Source organism: Bombina bombina, chromosome 5 (assembly GCF_027579735.1).
Source record: "Bombina bombina isolate aBomBom1 chromosome 5, aBomBom1.pri, whole genome shotgun sequence".
Lineage (NCBI taxonomy): Eukaryota > Metazoa > Chordata > Amphibia > Anura > Bombinatoridae > Bombina > Bombina bombina.
The window spans coordinates 847,645,732-847,666,508 of record NC_069503.1 but is presented as its reverse complement, the minus strand read 5'-3'; the positions used below and the strand labels follow the sequence as shown (position 1 = coordinate 847,666,508).

At 40.6% G+C, this 20,777-nt stretch overlaps 1 protein-coding gene across 1 annotated transcript in view; it reads left to right on the top strand.

Annotated features, from left to right (window-relative positions):
- OSBPL1A (oxysterol binding protein like 1A) overlaps window positions 1–20,777 on the top strand; it is a 702,947-nt gene that overhangs the window by 561,015 nt on the left and 121,155 nt on the right. The window contains 4 exon segments of the mRNA XM_053714984.1: window positions 476–658; window positions 1,067–1,174; window positions 1,272–1,361; window positions 15,215–15,341. Coding sequence (XP_053570959.1) covers window positions 476–658; window positions 1,067–1,174; window positions 1,272–1,361; window positions 15,215–15,341 — 508 coding nt within the window.

The following is a 20,777-nucleotide window of genomic DNA, read 5'->3' as shown; positions in this document are numbered from 1 at the left end:
TTGCTGAATCATAAGACATTATTTCTAATACACCTGGGACATATTGAACAATGTTAGTATTTTGAGTTACAGAAGAAGCATTGCCTACAAAGTTAGTGTTTAAAATTGGCTATAGTAAAGTGTGTTCATGGTGCATTATCAATAATAATAATCGATAATGCATTATTCAGGTAGCCTTAAAGTGCAGGAATTCTGAATAGCCCTGTATTATCCTGCTTAACTCTTATTTTATCTCTTGATTTAGTGTCTGTACTGATTTTACTCCACAGTCCTTCACACAAGAACAGTTTTACCTATTAACTCTGAAATTTCTCCTTCCACTGATACATGTAGATATAGTTGCACATATTCTAATTTAAAGTGTTTTGTTAATGGAGGATTCATTATAATGAAAGCAGTTTTGCAAATTTACGCATTTTATTTTATAACTGAGTCAACAGCTTTTGAATTAGTGTGCATGTGTTTTACTTTTTAGTGATGATCTTGGATTTAGACTAATCTCCGAACAAGTCAGTCATCATCCACCAGTTAGCGCATTCCATGCTGAAGGTGTTAACAATGACTTTGTTTTTCATGGATCCATTTACCCAAAACTTAAGTTCTGGGGAAAAAGTGTAGAAGCTGAACCCAAAGGAATAATAACACTGGAACTTCTTAAGTAAGTGATATATATAATGTAGACTAAATTGCAGCATTCTATGCATGTGGGCCTTTAGTTTCTTGCCTGCTAGGATATTAGGTTCTATTAGGAAGTTAAAAGTTCACACAATGGGAAGTGAATTCAGAACCTGGGGACAGATAGGGTGGAGAAAGTTGAGGAGGGTGAAAGTTGAGGACAGAGGGTTGCTGTAAATTTTCAGACAACACCACCTCTGAAGGAAACTGTGAACCTTAATAAGCATGTTCTGTGGCTAAGGAACAACTGTAAGGCTTTATCTTTCTTTCATATTCAGAATGTAGTTTAATTTCTTACAAATAATAGTAATTTAATCAAGATCAGAAAGCTACATTTATCATTTCCATTAAATCATTTTAACGTTTGTTTGTGTGTTCATTTTGCTTGTAGACACAATGAATCTTACACATGGACTAACCCAACCTGCTGTGTGCACAATATAATAGTAGGAAAACTTTGGATTGAGCAGTATGGCAATATGGAAATAACTAATCATAAGTAAGTGTGGATTTATTATTCTTCATACTTTCTCATATATTTTGTTTAAAGGTAACTTGAGCTTTTGAATTTTTTTTTTTTTAATTTTTTTTTACAGAACGGGGGAAAAGTGCATTTTAAATTTTAAGCCTTGTGGTCTGTTTGGTAAAGAACTGCACAAAGTGGAAGGGTACATTCAAGACAAAAGGTACTGTGCTTGCAATTATAAAAATGAATTAATACTCATTAATACAAATTAATACTAAGGCATATTTTACCTGATATTTACTAATTTTTAAGTTTTGATCATTTGTATCCTATAAATGTACGATTACCAGGCACAGAGGTACCATCTTTTTAAGTGTTCCTTTTTATATGTAAAATAAAAAAACTTGGATTGTTATATTATTATTTACAATAATATTACTGAAAATTCCACTAATAGTTAAAATTTGACAGCAAAACTTTGCTACGGGGCAAATAAGCAGATTTGTAGGCGCATCACTCCAGAATAGACTAGCAATACCCATGATCACCCTTAAAATATGTTGTGATGTAGAGGTTACTTTTTCCATTATAAAAAAGGACAAAAGTGAAGCTGCATCTTTGTAGTGATGGCTTAATTTTTAAAGGTAACCTTCAAACCACAGAATCACTGTTTTGTGCAAAGTTTAATCTTCCCTCTTAAGGTTTTGGGTTTGCTACCAAATTGTATTAACCCCTTCGCTACCAGGAATTTCAGAAAAAAACTTGCACAAAGTACCAGAGAATGTTTAGAATTTTTGCTATCACTCTATTAAAACAGAAAAAGAGCTTTTGTTTTTTTAATTTACCTATAAAAATCATATATATACTGTATTTATTTTTAAAGTAGACAACCCAAGGTATTTATCTAGGCCCATTTTGTTATATTTGATGCCACTATTTGGCCACCAAATACTGTCATATAAAAAAAATTGTCAACTTTTTCATAAACCTTGGGATTCTCACAAAAATTTATTTACACACAACTACTCCAGTAATAAGACAAATGGTTGTAAAAGCATCTCTGGGGTCCCCTTTGTTCAGAAACAGTAGATAATTGCAGCTGCACACCACACTAATGAAATTCCCGGCAGCAAAAGTGTTAATTAGTATGTAAGGTTAATTTTTAGTGTAGGGATTACCCTCCCACCTGACACCTCCTATCCCTGATCCCTAAATGATCCACCAAAACAGCTCTCCCCTGGTCGCCACCATCCTAGGTACTTGCCAGTCTTCCATTATGCAGTTTAGGGCTTTTTAATTCATTTATTTAATGTCTGCCCCTTCCCACTATTCCGCCATGTTTAGATTTATTATTTTATCTATTTTTTCTATAGTGTAGGGACCCCCCTCAGCCTCCCCACACTTTTTTCTTTCATACAGGTGGTGAGAATCCACTATCCATTACTCCTGGGAATTACTCTTCCCTGTCACTAGGAGGAGGCAAAGATTCCCAAGCCCCAGAACTTTATAACTCCTCCCACATGCTGTGTGAAACGATCCAGTGATCAGCAGTAGAATACAGGATACCTGTTGGGTAAAAGGTAATGGGTAAATAAGGGGTTTTATGGGGGTGTTCTCTATGTCATTGTGGCCTCCATTTGAAAAAGGCTCTTGGGAGCCGAAACGTTATGGCTTAAGGCTCTCTGTTTGTACTTTTATTCTGCACATAAAAGGCTTGCTGTTAAACATTTCCTGTGGTCTGTCTGCTTCTGTATTTCCCACATACACTGGCTGAGTAGGGGTTTACTTGGAATCTGTGTGTAAATATATATATATATATATATATATATATATATATATACAAAATCCAGAGGTAAAAGCACTCGCAATTATAATCCGGGGTGCACAGCAAAATAGCACACAATTCCAAAAAGAAGCAGGCACTCTCCGTTTGAAATTCAAAATAATTTTACTTAGTGACGTTTCGGGGTTTCACCCCCGTCCTCAGACTTACAATATATATATATATAAAAGATTATTTTTTTTTAAGTTATTGATATATTTTGTAGCGCACATCAGGATTTTTTGCACATGCATTTTTCTTTGTATTTTGAGCTAGTCTATTGTGCCTGTCGCATTTTCGCTTCACTCCTCCTTTGGCAGTTTTATCTAGAAGGGCTTTATGGTTAAAAATCTGCTGATATGGTTTCTTAACCCAGGCTTTTATCCCTCTCTTTACAGGTAAAGATGTTGTTTGGTTCTGGTTTGGATTTTATTATCTCTACTGTTACTGGAGATAAGGGAGCTTTTCTTCCTCAGGACAAAAAGTCCAAAGGCAAATCCAAAGCTTCTAATCATTTTCATCATTTCATCAGAACAGGGATCAGAAATCCGATTCCTCCTCACAGAAATGAAGTTACTCTGGCTCTCCCTGGAAGCCTAGTTCAAACTGGAACAATTTTAAGCATCCAAAAAAAATCTACTCCCTTATCCAAGTCTGCATGAAGGTGCAGCCCCCAATCCATGGGCTCTGGTAAGGGGGCAGGTTGCACCTTTTTCAGGAGGCTTGGTTTCAGTATGTTCAGGATCCCTGGGTTATAAGTATAGCCTCTCATGGTTACTGGATATGTTTTAGAACAAGGCTTCCCAGAGAGGTTTTTTTCTGTCCAATGCTCCAAAGAATCTAGTGAAGGCTCAGTCCTTTTATCAGTTTGTTTCAGATGTTAAATCAGGGGCAAAACTACCATTGGTGCAGCAGGTGCAGTTACACCAGGGCCCAAGAACTGGAGGGGACCCATAATTGCCAGCCTATACATAGGTGTATGCAGAATGTGTACAATTTTAATGCAGGGAAGCCTTTTATTAGTGCACTTTGCAGGTCTATCTATCCTCAAATCATTATACAGAGCAGAATGTATTTTATTACTTTTGCTTTTTACTAAGTTACCTTTGGGGGGGCCCCTAAAAAATCCAACACCAGTGCCCTCTGTTGAATAGGTCCGCTACTGTGTTGAATCCATGGAAGTGATTATTTGTGTGTTTGGATAATATACGTTTGGAAATTCTTGTCCCTTCTTTATGTCCTAATCCTAAGAGTTCTCCAGAGAGACTTCTTCATAACTTGCATGTTGTAAGAGCCTTGAAGTACTATGTTGATGCTACTAAGGATTTCAGACAAACTTCTAGTTTGCATAAATAAAAAGAGAGAAGCGCTCAAACTGGGAACGAACAATAGCATAATAGCTTGTTCTATGGCTAGTTACCACCCTAGAAGCAGCCTCTTTTTGCTCAATATGTGCCTTTCACAGAGAAGAATTTCTAGTTTGTTTCGTTCACTTTTCTTGTTCCAGTAAGGGTCAGAAAGATTCTGTCATTTCTTTGGCTTTTTGGTTAAAACGTTTGTTTCACAAGGCTTACTTGGAGATGGGACAGCCTCAACCTAAACTGATCACTGCCCATTCTACAAGATCAGTTGCCACTTCTTGGGCTGGTAAGAATAAGGTTTCTGTTGACCAAATTTGCAGGGTAGCTAATTTAGTCTTGGCATACTTTTTTACTAAATTCTATCCATTTTGATGTTTTGGCTTCTTCAGAGGCAGTCTTTGGTAGAAAAGTTAATTTTGTTTTTGCCTGTCGGTCATTTTATCTGCATGGAAAAACAAGAAAGAATATATTTACCCTGATTTTTCTTTGGGTTCCTTTGGGTTTGTGGATTTAGTTTCTCTGTAAAAAAAAATGTTCTTTTTATCCCACTATTTCTCATTACTCGTGGACTTCACAGTTTGGGTTTTATTTCCCAGGAGTAATGAATTGTGGACTCTCACAACCTGTATGAATGAAAGAAAACCTAATTTATGCTTATTTGATAAATTAATTTATTTTATGGTGGTGAGCGTCTACGAGACCCCCACCCTGTTTTTTGGTTTTGGTTTTGGTTTATTTTTGCGCACACATTTTTTTTTCCATGCTTTTATTACTTTTCCTACTTTTGTGCTTGGCTATATTTCAGATGAGTTTACCAGTGAAGTGGGAGGGGTTTTATAGAGAGCTTGGGGTTTGGCAGCAAAGAGTAATTCCCAGGAGTAATGGATCATGGACTCTCGCCACCTTGAAATGAATTACTTTATCAGGTAAGCATAAATTATGGTTTTTTTTGTTTGTTTTGGGGGGGGGGGCGGAGCCAACTATCAACATGGCCGGTCGCATCTAACCAGAGCTCTGCACTAAGTTTAGTTGGGGGACAAAACTAAAGTGTGTAAACCTACCTAATAGATATAATTTCCAACCCCTGCACTTGGCTTGGTTGATGGAGTCTCTGCAAAGCATCGCAACTACCCACCATAGTACTGGAGCGACATAAGGGAGTCGAGGGAACCATTTGCACCGGAGGACCTATCCTTCTTGAGACTTCCGGCCCCGGGTCTTATTCCCTTTCTTTTCACGACCCATCAGCCAAACATGCCTAACTAAGACAGTCCTAACGACTGGAGAACATAAACAGAGGTAGCTGCCGAGGCCGGACAACGGAACTTACCCACATCTAAGAAACTGAAAGCCGATCTGCCAACGAAATCGGACACACGTCCCACGCCTCAACATCTGGGCTAAACTGCTGCTCCAGCTCCGGAGGGTCGGGGATCCGCTCCGGAGCCTAGCTAGATGCAACACCTCAGAGGCCTGCACATTTCTCAAGCACACCGCACGGAGAGAGTAGAGGTAGTCTCTCCTGACACTTGCTTCCGAACTCCCATCTGTAAGTAGCAGCTGTTTGGTTTCCAGGCAGCATTTCTACATTTTTAATACAGCCGCTTTTTTGGGTAGCTATAAGGGACATTGGGACATAACTTTCTTTATTGGATTGGTGCCAAAAAAACCTCTGAGTTGTGGCGCGAAAACGCCATTTTCAATCTCCCCATATGACAGTGCCGCTGTTTACTGCACCGGTTCCTCCTAAATAAAACCACCAGATGTCTTTAGCCTTAATGATAAAAATGGCTTAAGTGTAAGGAAAAGTGATTTGCTCCCCTTAGAGGTGACAAAGAATTTCATGTGGGATATGCAGTTATTTTGATAACGGACTGTGAATTGCTGTTGCTCAGTTAGCCACGTGGAGCTTGCACTGGATGTAGATACTCTTGCAGGGTGCTGAATAGTAATTAACTTTTATTTTTCTCTGCTTTACTTCCTGCTAATTGGAGAGAGTCAGCATAAGAGGAAACGAAAAGCTAGAATTCAACAAGTAAATAGCTATCTGGACTATTGATATAACCCTTGCATTGCACCACAGGGCCACTTTTAGATATATCATCCATTACCAGAGAATATAGCTAACAGCTTATCCTGTTGAATAACCTGCTAATGCCGCATCACACAAGAGCTACTTGAAGAGGCAGTACAGAGCACATAGCGGGTGGGCACTCTCCCCTCCCCTTTCCTACTGTACACAGTTGCAGTAGATCATAACCCATTATCCTTTTTCCGGCTTGGCCTAGTGAAGGCAATTTCCCCGGGGAGAGTGCTTGTTGTAAGTCCTGTGAGATTTATCCCTCTGAGAGGATAGTGCCTACAGAACCCTAATCAACTAAGCTGGCTTTCTAATATGTGAACACGGGGTACACCAGCTGTGTATTCATCTCCTTTGAGTTGAATATATGTATTAAACAGAGACTCAGTATTCCCCACGTGGGCTCTACTTTTTCTTCACATTTAAGGCTTTCTGGCTGCAGATTATCAGACGGGAAAATATCAGAAATTAGAAAGCGGACCTCCACCATCTAGTCCACTATCTTTATCTAAGAACTGTACTCTCCTGATATGGAATAAACTCCCCTAGGCCAATTAGGCCTGTCTACCACACAGTGAACTTTCCCTCCACCTCAGTGGGTCTGCCCCAGTGTCTTTGGATACAATATCACCTAAGACTCCCATCACAGTCGTGTTAACTTACTCCTCAGTCAATATGTCACAATTAGCTAGGAAAAAAAATAAGCAGCCTTTCCTAACGAAAAAAACTGTGATGGACCATTTTGGGCCTTCGAGTGGGTTGACGCAGAGTGACATGGAAACCCCAGACTCTCCCAGGTCTGATACTTCTGAGATCACATTGGTGGCTATTCAGAACATCCAACAAGCTTCATCAGAAGCAGTCATCCCCACTTTTATTATTGACTCTTTGAAATCCCTGCTGGACAAGCATCATGCTTCATTCACAGCTCAAATAGCAGCCTCTACGGCTGAACTTAAAAAGGAAATCTCATCTACGAATGAAAGAATTGTCTCTCTTGAGAGAAGACAGGAGGATGCGGCTGTGGTGCACTCTAATCTGCAAACCTACACACAGCGCCTCGCAGACTACTTTGAAGTGGTAGAAGATAAAATAGCGGACTTGGAGGACAGATCTCGGCGGAATAACCTAAGGATCCGAGGTATCCCCGAGACTGTCTCCATGGCTGATTTACAACCATTTCTCAAAGAGTTTCATACGCTAGCTCCCCCTGCTACGGAGGCAGAGGCTCTGATGGATCGTGTGCACCGCTCACTCAAGACCAAAGGTCTGTCAGAGGATCAGCCAAGAGACACAATAGTCCGACTTAACTACTTTACTTACAAGGAGAGAATCCAAAGGGCCCATTTCCAGAAGCCCTCCCTCCCAGACAAGTTAAAAAATTTGCAAATCTTTCCTGATCTGTCTGTGAGGACCCTGCAGAAGAGAAAAACCTTCACTGAAATCACATCTACGCTTTGAAAAAATGACATCAGGTATAGATGGGGCTACCCTATTAAACTACTAATATTCTGAGAAAATTGGATGTTCATGATCCAAAACCCATCCAAAGGCTATGAACTACTACAATTGTGGAATCTACATTCATCTCACAAAGAAAGACCACAACACAGACAAAGTCAAGTAAGGGCATCGGCAGAAGAATGGACAGCTCCCAACAACTCTACACACCGACAAGTTTCTGCTGGGAGCTCAAGATCCAAGGACTGGTCTACAACAACTGCCCGAGGCCTTGGGCCTCAGAATCATCCTGAAGACCAGGATTGGTCTGTTCTTCCACAAAGGCACAGATCTGGATCACCAACATCCTAATAGAATTCACCCAGTCTGTAAAGTGTAGTCTGTTTTTATGGACATTGTCTGCTGGACACTGTTACAGGATATATTAACAGACATTGTTTCAGCACTTCTTGAACTCTTCAAGTCCGTAAGCTGATACTGGTGGACTCTGGATGATAAGTATTTCTTTGATTACGTATTCTCACATTCCACCCATAATGCTTATGTTGATGTTTATTCTTGTCCACAGGGATGTCTTTGTAAACTGTTTATTATGTGTACTTATAGTTGCTGACCATGCCATAATCATGCTATAAAATCTAGCTAAAGCCCTATAGATCAATAGGTCAAAGCAAGTGGCTGAGAGCGATAATCACACTATTTTACAGGGTTTATGCGCTCGGTGTGGGCCCAACCGGGACACATTCCCTGCACACTTTTCTACCGTGCTTGTGTCTGGTGGTTTTATAAATTACCTTATGCATGAGTCACAGAACTCTATTGTCATTGAACCTAGTTGATTCTTCCACAACATGTACTTTACACATATCCATGGAAGTAGACTTAGTCACCTAAAACATAAATTACTGTCCCTAACAACCCCGCCTAAATATCATATCTCCCAGAGGAAGATGAAGTGAAACAAATGGAGTAGATAGTTCAAACATAAGAGAGATATCCCTAAACCTGATGCCCCAGACTAATAACGTTAGTGTGATATGTCACGCTTTGCAAAACTAGCTAGGGAACTGACCACCCCATAGATTTCACTTTAAGACACCTTATAGAAAGTCTCTGCCCCTCAATACCTTCTTGCTCTTAGCTGTGAAATGGTCAGATTGTCACATGCAGCCCAGTTTTTATCAAAGTCTTTAGAGTTCATTTGACTATTATGTATTTAAAGCCTTGATATATCACAGGTGGATAACTAGATAGAGTGGGCAGGCAAGTAATATGTAATATCCAGGGCGCCACAGATCATGCTTCTTGGACCAGTTCAAGAGGTCCACACTGAGATTAGAATCTGACTACCAGTTATTGTTATGATGTTGTATTATGATTAACAGTTATACTAAAGTTTTGAATGTGAATTTCCTGTTTTTTCTGCTTTTTTTCTGTTTGATATGTATATTCACTGTCACATAGGCTCATATATTTTTCACCCATTCCATCTGACAGGCGATAAGGCCGACAGTTCAAATTTTGGTCCCCCTCCCTAGGAAACTTTACCCTGTTCTTGTGCGACCGGCCTTCTCCCCAAAAGGCCTATTGTTATTTGGAATTTTATAGTTAACTCCTACCACCTCCTTCCCCCCCCCCCCCAATATCGAGACCTACACCCCCCATTTTCCCCTGTTATAAAGTGCCTCCCTATTTGGGGAGGACAATTTATGCGGTTTCTCTTGGCTATACCGTGACATTTATTTATCTATAGTTCACTACAACAGTAACAAATTTAATATTGCATTACAACTTTTTGTAGTTTATTCAACAGTGTAAGAGTAACCCACTTGCCTCGAACCTTGCCTTCTCCTGCTTCTCCCCTCCCTTCTTAACCCTTCTGTTACTCTTCCTCCCTCATTTTTTTCCCCCTGCCTTTCCTTCCCCCCTACCCTAACCTAGATATGTCTCTGACATATTCCTCCCACAACGTTAGAGGGCTCAACTCCCCAAGCAAAAGAAGCAGGCTCATTAGCTATCCGACTCATGCTAAATCTAAAATAGCTTTTCTCCAGGAGACCCATTGGGCGGATGGTGCACCTATACCCTTACACTGCAAACCATAGAGACAACCTCCTTCCAAGGAAAATCAAGGGGGGTCGCAATTTTAATACATAAGTCAATACTTTTTGAAAAACTAGAAACTTACAAAGATCCAAGAGGAAGATACCTAATATTGAACTGCAGGCTGGATGATATCCCATATACTTTAGCCAGCTATTATGGTCCAAATTCTGGACAAATAAGAGCACTTAGAAAATTCCTGAGGCTGTTGGCTTCCCACAAGACCCAGAACCTACTGCTAGCGGGTGACTTTAATATGCTCCTAGACCTGACGTTAGACAGACGTTCCCCTAAACTCAAACCTTGCGACACACACACCTCTAGAACTGCCAAGCAATTTAATAATCTCCTTGCCCAATATAACTTGTTTGATGTCTGGCGTTCCCACCACCCCTCCTTTAGAGACTACTCCTACTATTCTACAGTGCACAATACCTACACTAGGATTGACTACATTTTCTGTGAGCCGTGACTACTAGATCAGGTTCAGTCGGTGCTTATGCCTGATTGCACATGGTCTGACCACTCCTCGGTTCAGCTCTCCATGAAATCCCCGAATTGTATACCCTCTAGATCTTCTTGGAAACTACCCGAATATCTTCTTTCATGTCCTGAACAAGTTAAGCACATTCAAAAGGAGATAACTGACTTTGATAGATGGAGATCAGGTGGGCTTTACTCCTGGTAGAGAGGGTCGGGATAATACCCGACAAATTCTTAATATTTACTTTGAAGCCAAGAGACGAAATCTTTCTTGTATGACTTTAGCATTAGATGCCGAAAAGGCTTTCGATAGGGTTAATTGGGCCTACTTATTTGAAGTTTTAAACAAATTTGGTTTCCCTCCATATTTTTGCTCTTGTGTTAAGGCCTTATATTCAGCTCCCTCGGCTTCAGTTAGAGGCCTGGGATTCCATTCTCCGGCCTTCCTCATCACAAATGGGACACGATAGGGGTGCCCCCTGTCCCCATTATTATTCACCCTAGTCATGGAACCGCTTGCTGAGGCGATTAGGAGTAATTCTGGTATTCTTGGGGTGGAGGTTGAGGGGACCCTGCAAAAAACGCTTTATTTGCGGACGACCTAACCATATTTCTGAGCGACCCTCTCTATTCTCTCCCCGCCCTTTTTAAACTATTAGATCGGTTTGGTCAGATTAGCTATTACAAGCTCAATATTTGTAAAACGGATGCTTATGTCATTATTACGCCAGATACAGTACTCACAGAACTCAGAAAGACGTATGCTTTTAATTGGTCCCAACAAAGGATTAAGCATCTTGGGGTCTACTTGTCTTGCAGTATACCTACTATAATTGAGTCTAACTTTTATCCCCTCCTCCAACAGTTTCAGTGCAGTGCTTATAAATGGAGTGTTCCATGTATCTCTTGGCTAGGACGTATAGCAGCATTCAAGATGCTATTACTTCTCAAGCTTTCGTATTTGTTTCGCTCACTCCCTATTCCTGTCCCGAAGTCTCTTATAGGCAAATTTCAGCAAATTTGTAACAAATACATTTGGAAAAACAAGCACCCTAGAGTAGCTACTAGAATAATGCAACAACCACTCTTAAGTGGGGGTGCGGGCGCCCCCAACTTAACTCTTTACCACGGAGCCTCGAGATTATCACATATTCTTTCATGGAATACGACATCCTGCAATAGTAAGTGGCAACTATTAGAGCAAGCAACACTTCCTAGCCCACTTACCTTGCAGGACCTTATTTGGCTGCCCAAGCATGTTAGATCCTCTTACAAAATCCAGAACTTAATTATCTCCCACACCCTTCATTTATGGGACAGACTACGTTCGCTGCCACAGATAGCCCCTCATCCCTCTCCCATTCATTCTCTAACTGGCCTGCTAGCGGCCCTTAGAGACTCACATCCTCACCTGTGGCAGGAACACGGAATAAATTGTATTGCGGACCTGTTTCTTAACGGACAATTCATCATGACTATGCAGTTTTCCAATATTTATAACCCGTCGCAGCTTTTGTTAGTCGAGTTTTGGAGATTCAGGAGCCTATTGAAATCGTGGGGATTCTTAAGTCAGCCCCTCCGAGAACCCACTATGTGGGAAAAAAGATGGACTAATAATGTGAGGGTGCCTCGAGCTCTCTCGGTTTCCTACAGAGACTTGCTGAACTCCCCTACTTTCTACAACTCAGCGTATGCTTTGGCTTGGGAAAGCGCTCTTCAGTTTCATGCAGAGCAAGACGATTGGTCTAAAGCTGTGGCTCTTACCAAACAGGCACTTCATTGCATTACTTTGCTAGAACTATACCTTAAAGTCTGCACACAGTGGCATCTCACCCCACTTAGGCTATTTAAAATTTCTCACGTTAATTCTCCATTATGTTGGAGAGGGTGTGGGTTGGTGGGTACGCCGGCTCATATATGGTGGGAATGCCCGATATTGACACCCTTCTGGTGTGATATTTCACATAGATGCATGAATTTAGTTCCCCTCCTGGAAAACACCCCACAAACTGCCCTACTACACCTAAATATAGTCACAACTTCGACTTCAAAGACCCTCCTCAGCATATACATTCTTACTTCAGCCAAATTAGCTATAGCCAGACTTTGGAAGCAACAAACCCTGCCTACGTGGGGGGATATAGTTAAAACTATGGCTTACCTAGAGACTATGGAGGGCTCGATTTTTACCCAACAAAATAAAATCTTCTTACACTCAGAAATATGGGAAACATGGAAGCAACTTAACTAGCCCTTCTAACTGGTTGTGCATAGGGAAGATACCTGATAACTTGAATAGTTAGTTGAGCTTAAATATTCCCTCCCTTCTCCTCCCCCCCCCCCGTTTTTTTTTTTCTTCTTCTCTCTCTCTCTCTCTCTCTCTCTCCCTCCCTCCCTCCTCTCCACTCAATCCTATTTTATCATTTTAATTATTCCTAGGTTACTCTTACCAAGTATGTCCTATTATGGTTGTATACATCCTAATTTTCCTTGTTCAAATAGGTCCAAGAGTGGCCTGCCAATTACATAATATGTTTAAAGTTTACCAGAAAGAATCTAATAAGGGAGGTTCAGTGAACCTACAGAGTTCAAGTCTGGACTATTTGTTTATTTGTTTTCACTGTTTCAATTATTCTGTGTTTATTTGAAACCTACTTGAAGCTCTGTAATCTATTTTGCAAATAATTGTACTGTGTATTTTTCCTGAACCTCAATAAAAACAATTAAAACTAAAAAAATAAATAAAAAAAAATTGTTTTTTTTGTAGTGTAGGGTCTTGGCTGACAGCAGGTACCAGCAACATGCGCCTCTGTGGTGGATGTAGGTACTATGTCAGTACAGTATGCTGGTCAAAGTACTGTGTGACGTAGTACCTATGTCCATATGGTGTATGGGGTTAAAGAGAAATCAAAGTATTTTTTATATCTTGCACATCTCAGAAACTGAGCATTGCATACAAATAAAATGTATTAAAATAATTTAACCTTCTCATATTAGCACAGTAATAGGTTTTGCAAAGCAAGAGCAGTTCAGGGATGCACTCCTAGGAAAGCCTGGTGGAATTCATGTTCCTTGTTCATTTACTATAGTCAATTAGGGAAAATATAAATGAGCTAGTGTTGTGATCTAATCTATCATTGTATAGTGTGGTGCGGGGTCAAGTAAAATTCACGATGCTTGAATATGATGCTTGCACCTTCCGACTCTCTGGGAAAGTTAAAGAAGTACAATTTTCAGAGGGATTTTATAGCAAAAGCAGGCAAAATAAGCAATGAATGTATTTTGCAATGTTGCTTTATTTTCCTTAATTAAACATTTTATGTTAAAATAAATGTTAAATTGTTTTGGCTTTGTTTAGTTTAGTAGTTCTTAATTCCTCCCTTTTTATATGGTTGTTTCAGCTTAACAACATTGCTGTCCACTTAGATTGAGTTAGTTGAGTTTACCTTGGCAAGTGATTTCAAATAACTAAATAATAGGTTTCAAGCATATTAAAATGTAAGGGAATCCTACTGAATTGTCAAACTGAGCGTGGGAGCATTTAAACTGCAACAGTAAAAGTGTCCTGCAGTGATAATTTGGCCTTACTAACGGTTATTTAACACAGTTTCTATATTAAAATATGACATTCATAGACACAGAGAGAAGTGCACTCACAGGAACGAACAACTAGCTCAATACAATTGTTAGCCTGTTCTATGGCGATTTACCACCTGGGTGCAGCTTCTTTTAGCCCAGTAATGCTTTTCACAGAGTAGAACTTTCCTGTAGTATATCAGTCTTATCCCGCCTATTCCAGTCAGTCCAGTGCCGAAATATCAGGAAATTCCTCTCTGAACAAGGAACATAGCAACCCCAGACAATTGTTTCGGCCTTCATTGGGCCTCGTCAGTGTGGTGTAGCAATATTCCTTTAAGTGTGCCTAGACGGATATGGCTGCACCTCACTGACGAGTCCCACACTAGGAAACGTACATCTGGGTTTTTGCTGTTTTTCTCGTTCAGAGAGGGATTGCCTGGTATTTCAGGGCTGGACTGTATTGTTAAGTCAGGATCATACTGATATGCTACAGGAAAGTTCTTCTCTGTGAAAGGCACATATTGAGCAAAAACAGGCTGCTTCTAGGGTGGTAACTAGCCATAGAACAAGCTTTTATGCTATTGTTCGTTCCCAGGTTGAGCGCTTCTCTCTTTTTATTTATGCAAATATGACATTCATGTCTGAATTTCAATGGTAAAACAAATTTAAAGAACCACTTAATACAGTAGAATTTAATAATTGACAAATAGACAGTAAAAATATTATGCAGTTGCACTTACTTTGAAATGAGCAGTAGAATATTTTCTACCAAATTTCAAAATTATTAAATTTTTCCCTTACCCTGTACTATGTGACAGACAATTATTAAAAGCATATATGTATATACTATACAAGTGCTCAGTAGGAGCTGGAATCTCAGAAAGTGTCATTATTGGAAAGTTGTTTTTTTTTTTTAAATTGCCTGCTCTGCCTGAATCATGAAAGATTAATTTTGACTTTAGTGGCTCTTTAAGCATCACAAAAGCATCTTTTTCTACACAACAGCCTATAGAATGTTTCTTGTGTGTTGTTACATATGAATAATGCAGCATACTATTGCATCTTTGTAAAATTCCTGTGCATTGAAATGTTTTAGTAAATAAGCATTGCTTGGCTCTTTCTTTAATTGAAGTTGGTATTTGCCTTTAGTGTATCATGTTCTCCTCTTCCTTTTTTTCCTGCAGCAAAAAAAAACTATGCGCTCTTTATGGAAAATGGACGGAGTGTTTATATAGTGTTGATCCAACCATGTTTGAATCATTTAAAAAATCTGACAAGAAAAATGGAGAAGACAGGAAAAATCCTAAACAGGTAGTGAAAAGTTGTCCACCTAATTTTATACTTGGGGGAAAAAAACGTTTCATAAGTTTTAATTTCTCCAACATAGGTGTGTCCGGTCCACGGCGTCATCCTTACTTGTGGGATATTCTCTTCCCCAACAGGAAATGGCAAAGAGCCCAGCAAAGCTGGTCACATGATCCCTCCTAGGCTCCGCCTTCCCCAGTCATTCTCTTTGCCGTTGTACAGGCAACATCTCCACGGAGATGGCTTAGAGTTTTTTGGTGTTTAAATGTAGTTTTTATTCTTCAATCAAGAGTTTGTTATTTTAAAATACTGCTGGTATGTACTATTTACTCTGAAACAGGAAAGAGATGAAGATTTCTGTTTGTAAGAGGAAAATGATTTTAGCAACCGTTACTAAAATCGATGGCTGTTTCCACACAGGACTGTTGAGAGGAATTAACTTCAGTTGGGGGAAACAGTGAGCAGACTTTTGCTGCTTGAGGTATGACACATTTCTAACAAGACTCGGTAATGCTGGAAGCTGTCATTTTCCCTATGGGAACCGGTAAGCCATTTTCTTAGTTTAAGTAAAAGAATAAAGGGCTTCATTAGGGCTTAAAAAACTGGTAGACATTTTTCTGGGCTAAAACGATTACTTTACTAAGTATATTTGGCAGATTATTACTTTTAATAGTTGTTAAATCTTGGGGATTGTTTTAATAAAAACGGCAGGCACTGTATTGGACACCTTTTTCACTGGGGGCCTTTTCTAGTCATAGACAGAGCCTCATTTTCGCGCCTCTAATGCGCAGTTGTTTTTGGAAAGCATGGCATGCAGATGCATGTGTGAGGAGCTAAGAACCACTGAAAAAGCTTATAGAAGGCATCATTTGGTATCGTATTCCCCTCTGGGCTTGGTTGGGTCTCAGCAAAGCAGATACCTGGGACTGTATAGGGGTTAAATGTAAAAACGGCTCCGGTTCCGTTATTTTAAGGGTTAAAGCTTTCAAATTTGGTGTGCAATACTTTTAAGGCTTTAAGTTACTGTGGTGAAATTTTGGTGAAATTTGAACAATTCCTTCATACTTTTTCACATATTCAGGAATAAAGTGTGTTCAGTTTGAAATTTAAAGGGACAGTAACGGTTTTATTGTAAAACGTTTTTTGTGCTTTGTTCACAAGTTTAAGCCTGTTTAACATGTCTGAACCATCAGATAACGATGTTCTATATGTATGAAAGCCAATGTGTCTCCCCATTTAAATATATGTGATATATTTGTGTCATAATGTCCAAACAAAGTAGGGATAATAATGCCATAGATATGATATTGCCCAAGATGATTCCTCTAATGAGGGGAGTAAGCATGGTACTGCATCATCCCCTTCTGTGTCTACACCAGTTTTGCCCACACAAGAGGCCCCTAGTATATCTAGTGCGCCAATACTTATTACCATACAACAATTAATGGCTGTAATGGATAATTCTATTGCATGCATTTTTTCCAAAATGCCTACTTATCAGAGAAAGCGTGATTGCTCTGTTTTAAACACTGAAGAGCAAGAGGACGCTGATGATATCTGTTCTGACATACCCTCACACCTATCTGAAGGGGCCAGGAGGGAGGTTTTGTCTGAGGGAGAAATTTCAGATTCAGGGAAAATTTCTCAACAAGCAGAACCTGATATTGTAACTTTTAAATTTAAATTTCAACATCTCCACGCACTACTTAAGGAGGTATTATCTACTCTGGATGATTGTGACAATTTGGTCATTCCAGAGAAATTAGGTAAGATGGACAAGTTCCTAGAGGTTCCGGTGCCCCCCGATGTTTTTCCTATACCCAAGCGGGTGGCGGACATAGTAAATAAGGAGTGGGAAAGGCCCGGCATACCTTTTGTCCTCCCCCTATATTTAAGAAATTAGTTCCTATAGTCGACCCCAGAAAGGACTTATAGCATACAGTCCCCAAGGTCGAGGGGGCGGTTTCTACTCTAAACAAACGCACTTCTATTCCTATAGAAGATAGTTGTGCTTTCAAGATCCTATGGATTAAAGGTTAGAGGGTTTGCTTAAAAAGATGTTTGTTCAGCAAGGTTACCTTCTACAACCAATTTCATGCATTGTTCCTGTCACTACAGCTGCGTGTTTCTGGTTCGAAGAACTAGAAAAGTCGCTCAATAAAGAATCTTCGTACGAGGAGGTTTTGGACAGAGTTCAAACTCTTAAATTGGCTAACTCTTTTTTATTTTAGATGCCGCTTTGCAATTAGCTAGATTAGCGGCGAATAATTCAGGGTTTGCTATCGTGGCGCGCAGAGCGCTTTTGCTTAACATCCCTTTCAAGGGTAAAACACTGTTTGGCCCTGACTTGAAAGAGATTATTTCAGACATCACTGGGGGAAAGGGCCACGCCCTTCCTCTGGATAGGTCTTTTAAGGCTAAAAAGAAGCCAAATTTTCGTCCCTTTCGCAGAAACGGACCAGCCTCAAATTCTACACCCTCTAAGCAAGAGGGTAATACTTCTCAAACCAAGCCAGCCTGGAGGCCGATGCAAGGCTGGAACAAGGGTAAGCAGGCCAAGTCACCTGCCACTGCTACCAAAACAGCATGAAGTGTTGGCCCCCGATCTGGGAAGGATCTGGTGGGGGGCAGACTTTCTCTCTTTGCTCAGGCTGGGGCAAGAGATGTTCAGGATCCTTGGGCGCTAGAAATAGTTTCTCAAGGTTATCTCCTGGAATTCAGGGAACTACCCCCAATGGGAAGGTTCCACGGGTCTCAATTATCTTCGAACAGGCATTCTTACACTGTGAAGAAGACCTGTTAAGCATGGGAGTGATTCATCCTGTTCCATTAGGAGAACAAGGGATGGGTTTTTACTCCAACCTGTTCATAATTCCCAAAAAAGAGGGAACATTCAGACCTATTTTAGATCTCAAGATTCTAAACAAGTTTCTAAGGGTTTCATCATTCAAAATGGAAACCATTCGAACGATCCTTCCTACCATCCAGGAAGGTCAATTCATGACCACGGTGGACTTAAAGGATGCGTACCTACGTATTCCTATCCACAAGGAACATTTTCGGTTCCTAAGGTTCGCCTTTCTGGACAAGCATTACCTGTGGCACTTCCATTCGGATTAGCCACTGCTCCAAGGATTTTCACAAGGGTACTAGGGTCCCTTCTAGCGGTGCTAAGACCAAGGGGCATTGCAGTAGTACTTTACTTGGACGACATCCTGATTCAAGTGTCGTCTCTGTCAAAAGCAAGGGCTCATACGGACATTGTCCTAGCCTTTCTCAGATCTCACAGGTGGAAAGTGAACATAGAAAAAAGTTCTCTGTCCCCGTCAACAAGAGTTCCCTTCTTGGGAACAATAATAGTTTCCTTAGAAATGAAGGTTTTTCTGACAGAGGCCAGAAAATCAAAACTTCTAAGCTCTTGTCAGGTACTTCATTCTGTTCTTCTTCCTTCCATAGCGCAGTCCATGGAAGTAATAGGTTTGATGGTTGCGGCAATGGACATAGTTCCTTTTGCACGAATTCATCTAAGACCATTGCACCTGTGCATGCTCAGACAGTGGAATGGGGATTATACAGACTTGTCTCCGACGATACAAGTAGATCAAATAACCAGAGATTCACTCCGTTGGTGGCTGACCCTGGACAACCTGTCACAGGGAATGAGCTTCCGCAGACCAGAATAGGTCATTGTCACGACCGACGCCAGTCTGGTGGGCTGGGGCGCGGTCTGGGAACCCCTGAAAACTCAGGGTCTATGGTTTCGGGAAGACTCTCTTCTCCCGATAAACATAATGGAACTGAGAGCGATATTCAATGCTCTCAAGGCTTGGCCTCGACTAGCAAAGGCCAAATTCATAAGGTTTCAATCAGACATCATGACGACTGTTACATATATCAACCATCAGGGGGTAACAAGGAGTTCCCTGGCGATGGAGGAGCATCCGGGGGAGTGGGAACTCCATCTGGAAATCTTTGCCCAAATAACTCAATTATGGGGCATTCCAGACATGGTTCTGATGGCCTCTCGTCAGAACTTCATGGTCCCTTGTTACGGGTCCAAATCCAGGGATCCCAAGGCGACTCTATTGGATACAATAGTAGCACCTTGGATCTTCAACCTAGCTTATGTATTCCCACCGTTTCCTCTCATTCCCAGGCTGGTAGCCAGGATCAATCTGGAGAGGGCTTCGGTGACCTTGATAGTTCCTGTGTGGCCACGCAGGACTTGGTATGCAGACCTGGTGAATGTGTCATCGGCTCCACCATGGAAGCTACCTTTGAGACAGGACCTTCTTATTCAGGGTCCATTCGAACATCCGAATCTGGTTTTCCTCCAACTGACTGCTTGGAGTTTGAACGCTTGATTTTATCAAAGCGTGGGTTTTCAGATTCTGTAATAGATACTCTTATTCAGGCTAGAAAGCCTGTAACTAGAAAAATTTACCATAATATGTGGAAAAAATATATCTGTTGGTGTGAATCTAAAGGATTCCCATGGAACAAGATAAAAATTCCTAAGATTCTTTCCTTTCTACAAGAAGGTTTGTAGATAGGATTTTCTGCGAGTTCTCTGAAGGGACAGATCTCTGCTTTATCTGTTTTACTTCACAAAAGGCTGGCAGCTGTGCCAGACGTTTAAGCGTTTGTTCAGGCTCTGGTTAGAATCAAGCCTATTTACAGACCTTTGACTCTTCCCTGGAGTCTTAATCTAGTTCTTTCAGTTCTTCAAGGGGTTCCGTTTGAACCCTTACATTCCGTAGATATTAAGTTATTATCTTGGAAAGTTTTGTTTTAGGTTGCAATTTCTTCCGCTAGAAGAGTTTCTGAGTTATCTGCTCTGCAGTGTTCTCCGCCCTATCTGGTCCATGCAGATAAGGTGGTTTTACGTACTGAGCCTGGTTTTCTTCCGAAGGTTGTTTCCAACAAAAATATTAACCAGGAGATAGTTGTACCTTCTTTGTGTCCGAATCCAGTTTCATAGAAGGAACGTTTGTTACACAATTTGGACGTTGTCCGTGCTCTAAAATTCTATTTAGATGCTACAAAGGATTTCAGACAAACATCTTCCTTGTTTGTTGTTTTTTCTGGTAAAAGGAGAGGTCAAAAAGCAACTTCTACCTCTCTATCTTTTTGGCTTAAAAGCATCATCAGATTGGCTTATGAGACTGCCGGACGGCAGCCTCCTGAAAGAATCACAGCTCATTCCACTAGGGCCGTGGCTTCCACATGGGCCTTTAAGAACGAGGCTTCTGTTGATCAGATATGTAAGGCAGCGACTTGGTCTTCACTGCACACTTTTACCAAATTTTACAAATTTGATACTTTTGCTTCTTCTGAGGCTATTTTTGGGAGAAAGGTTTTGCAAACCATGGTGCCTTCCATCTAGGTGACCTGATTTGCTCCCTCCCATCATCCGTGTCCTAAAGCTTTGGACCGGACACA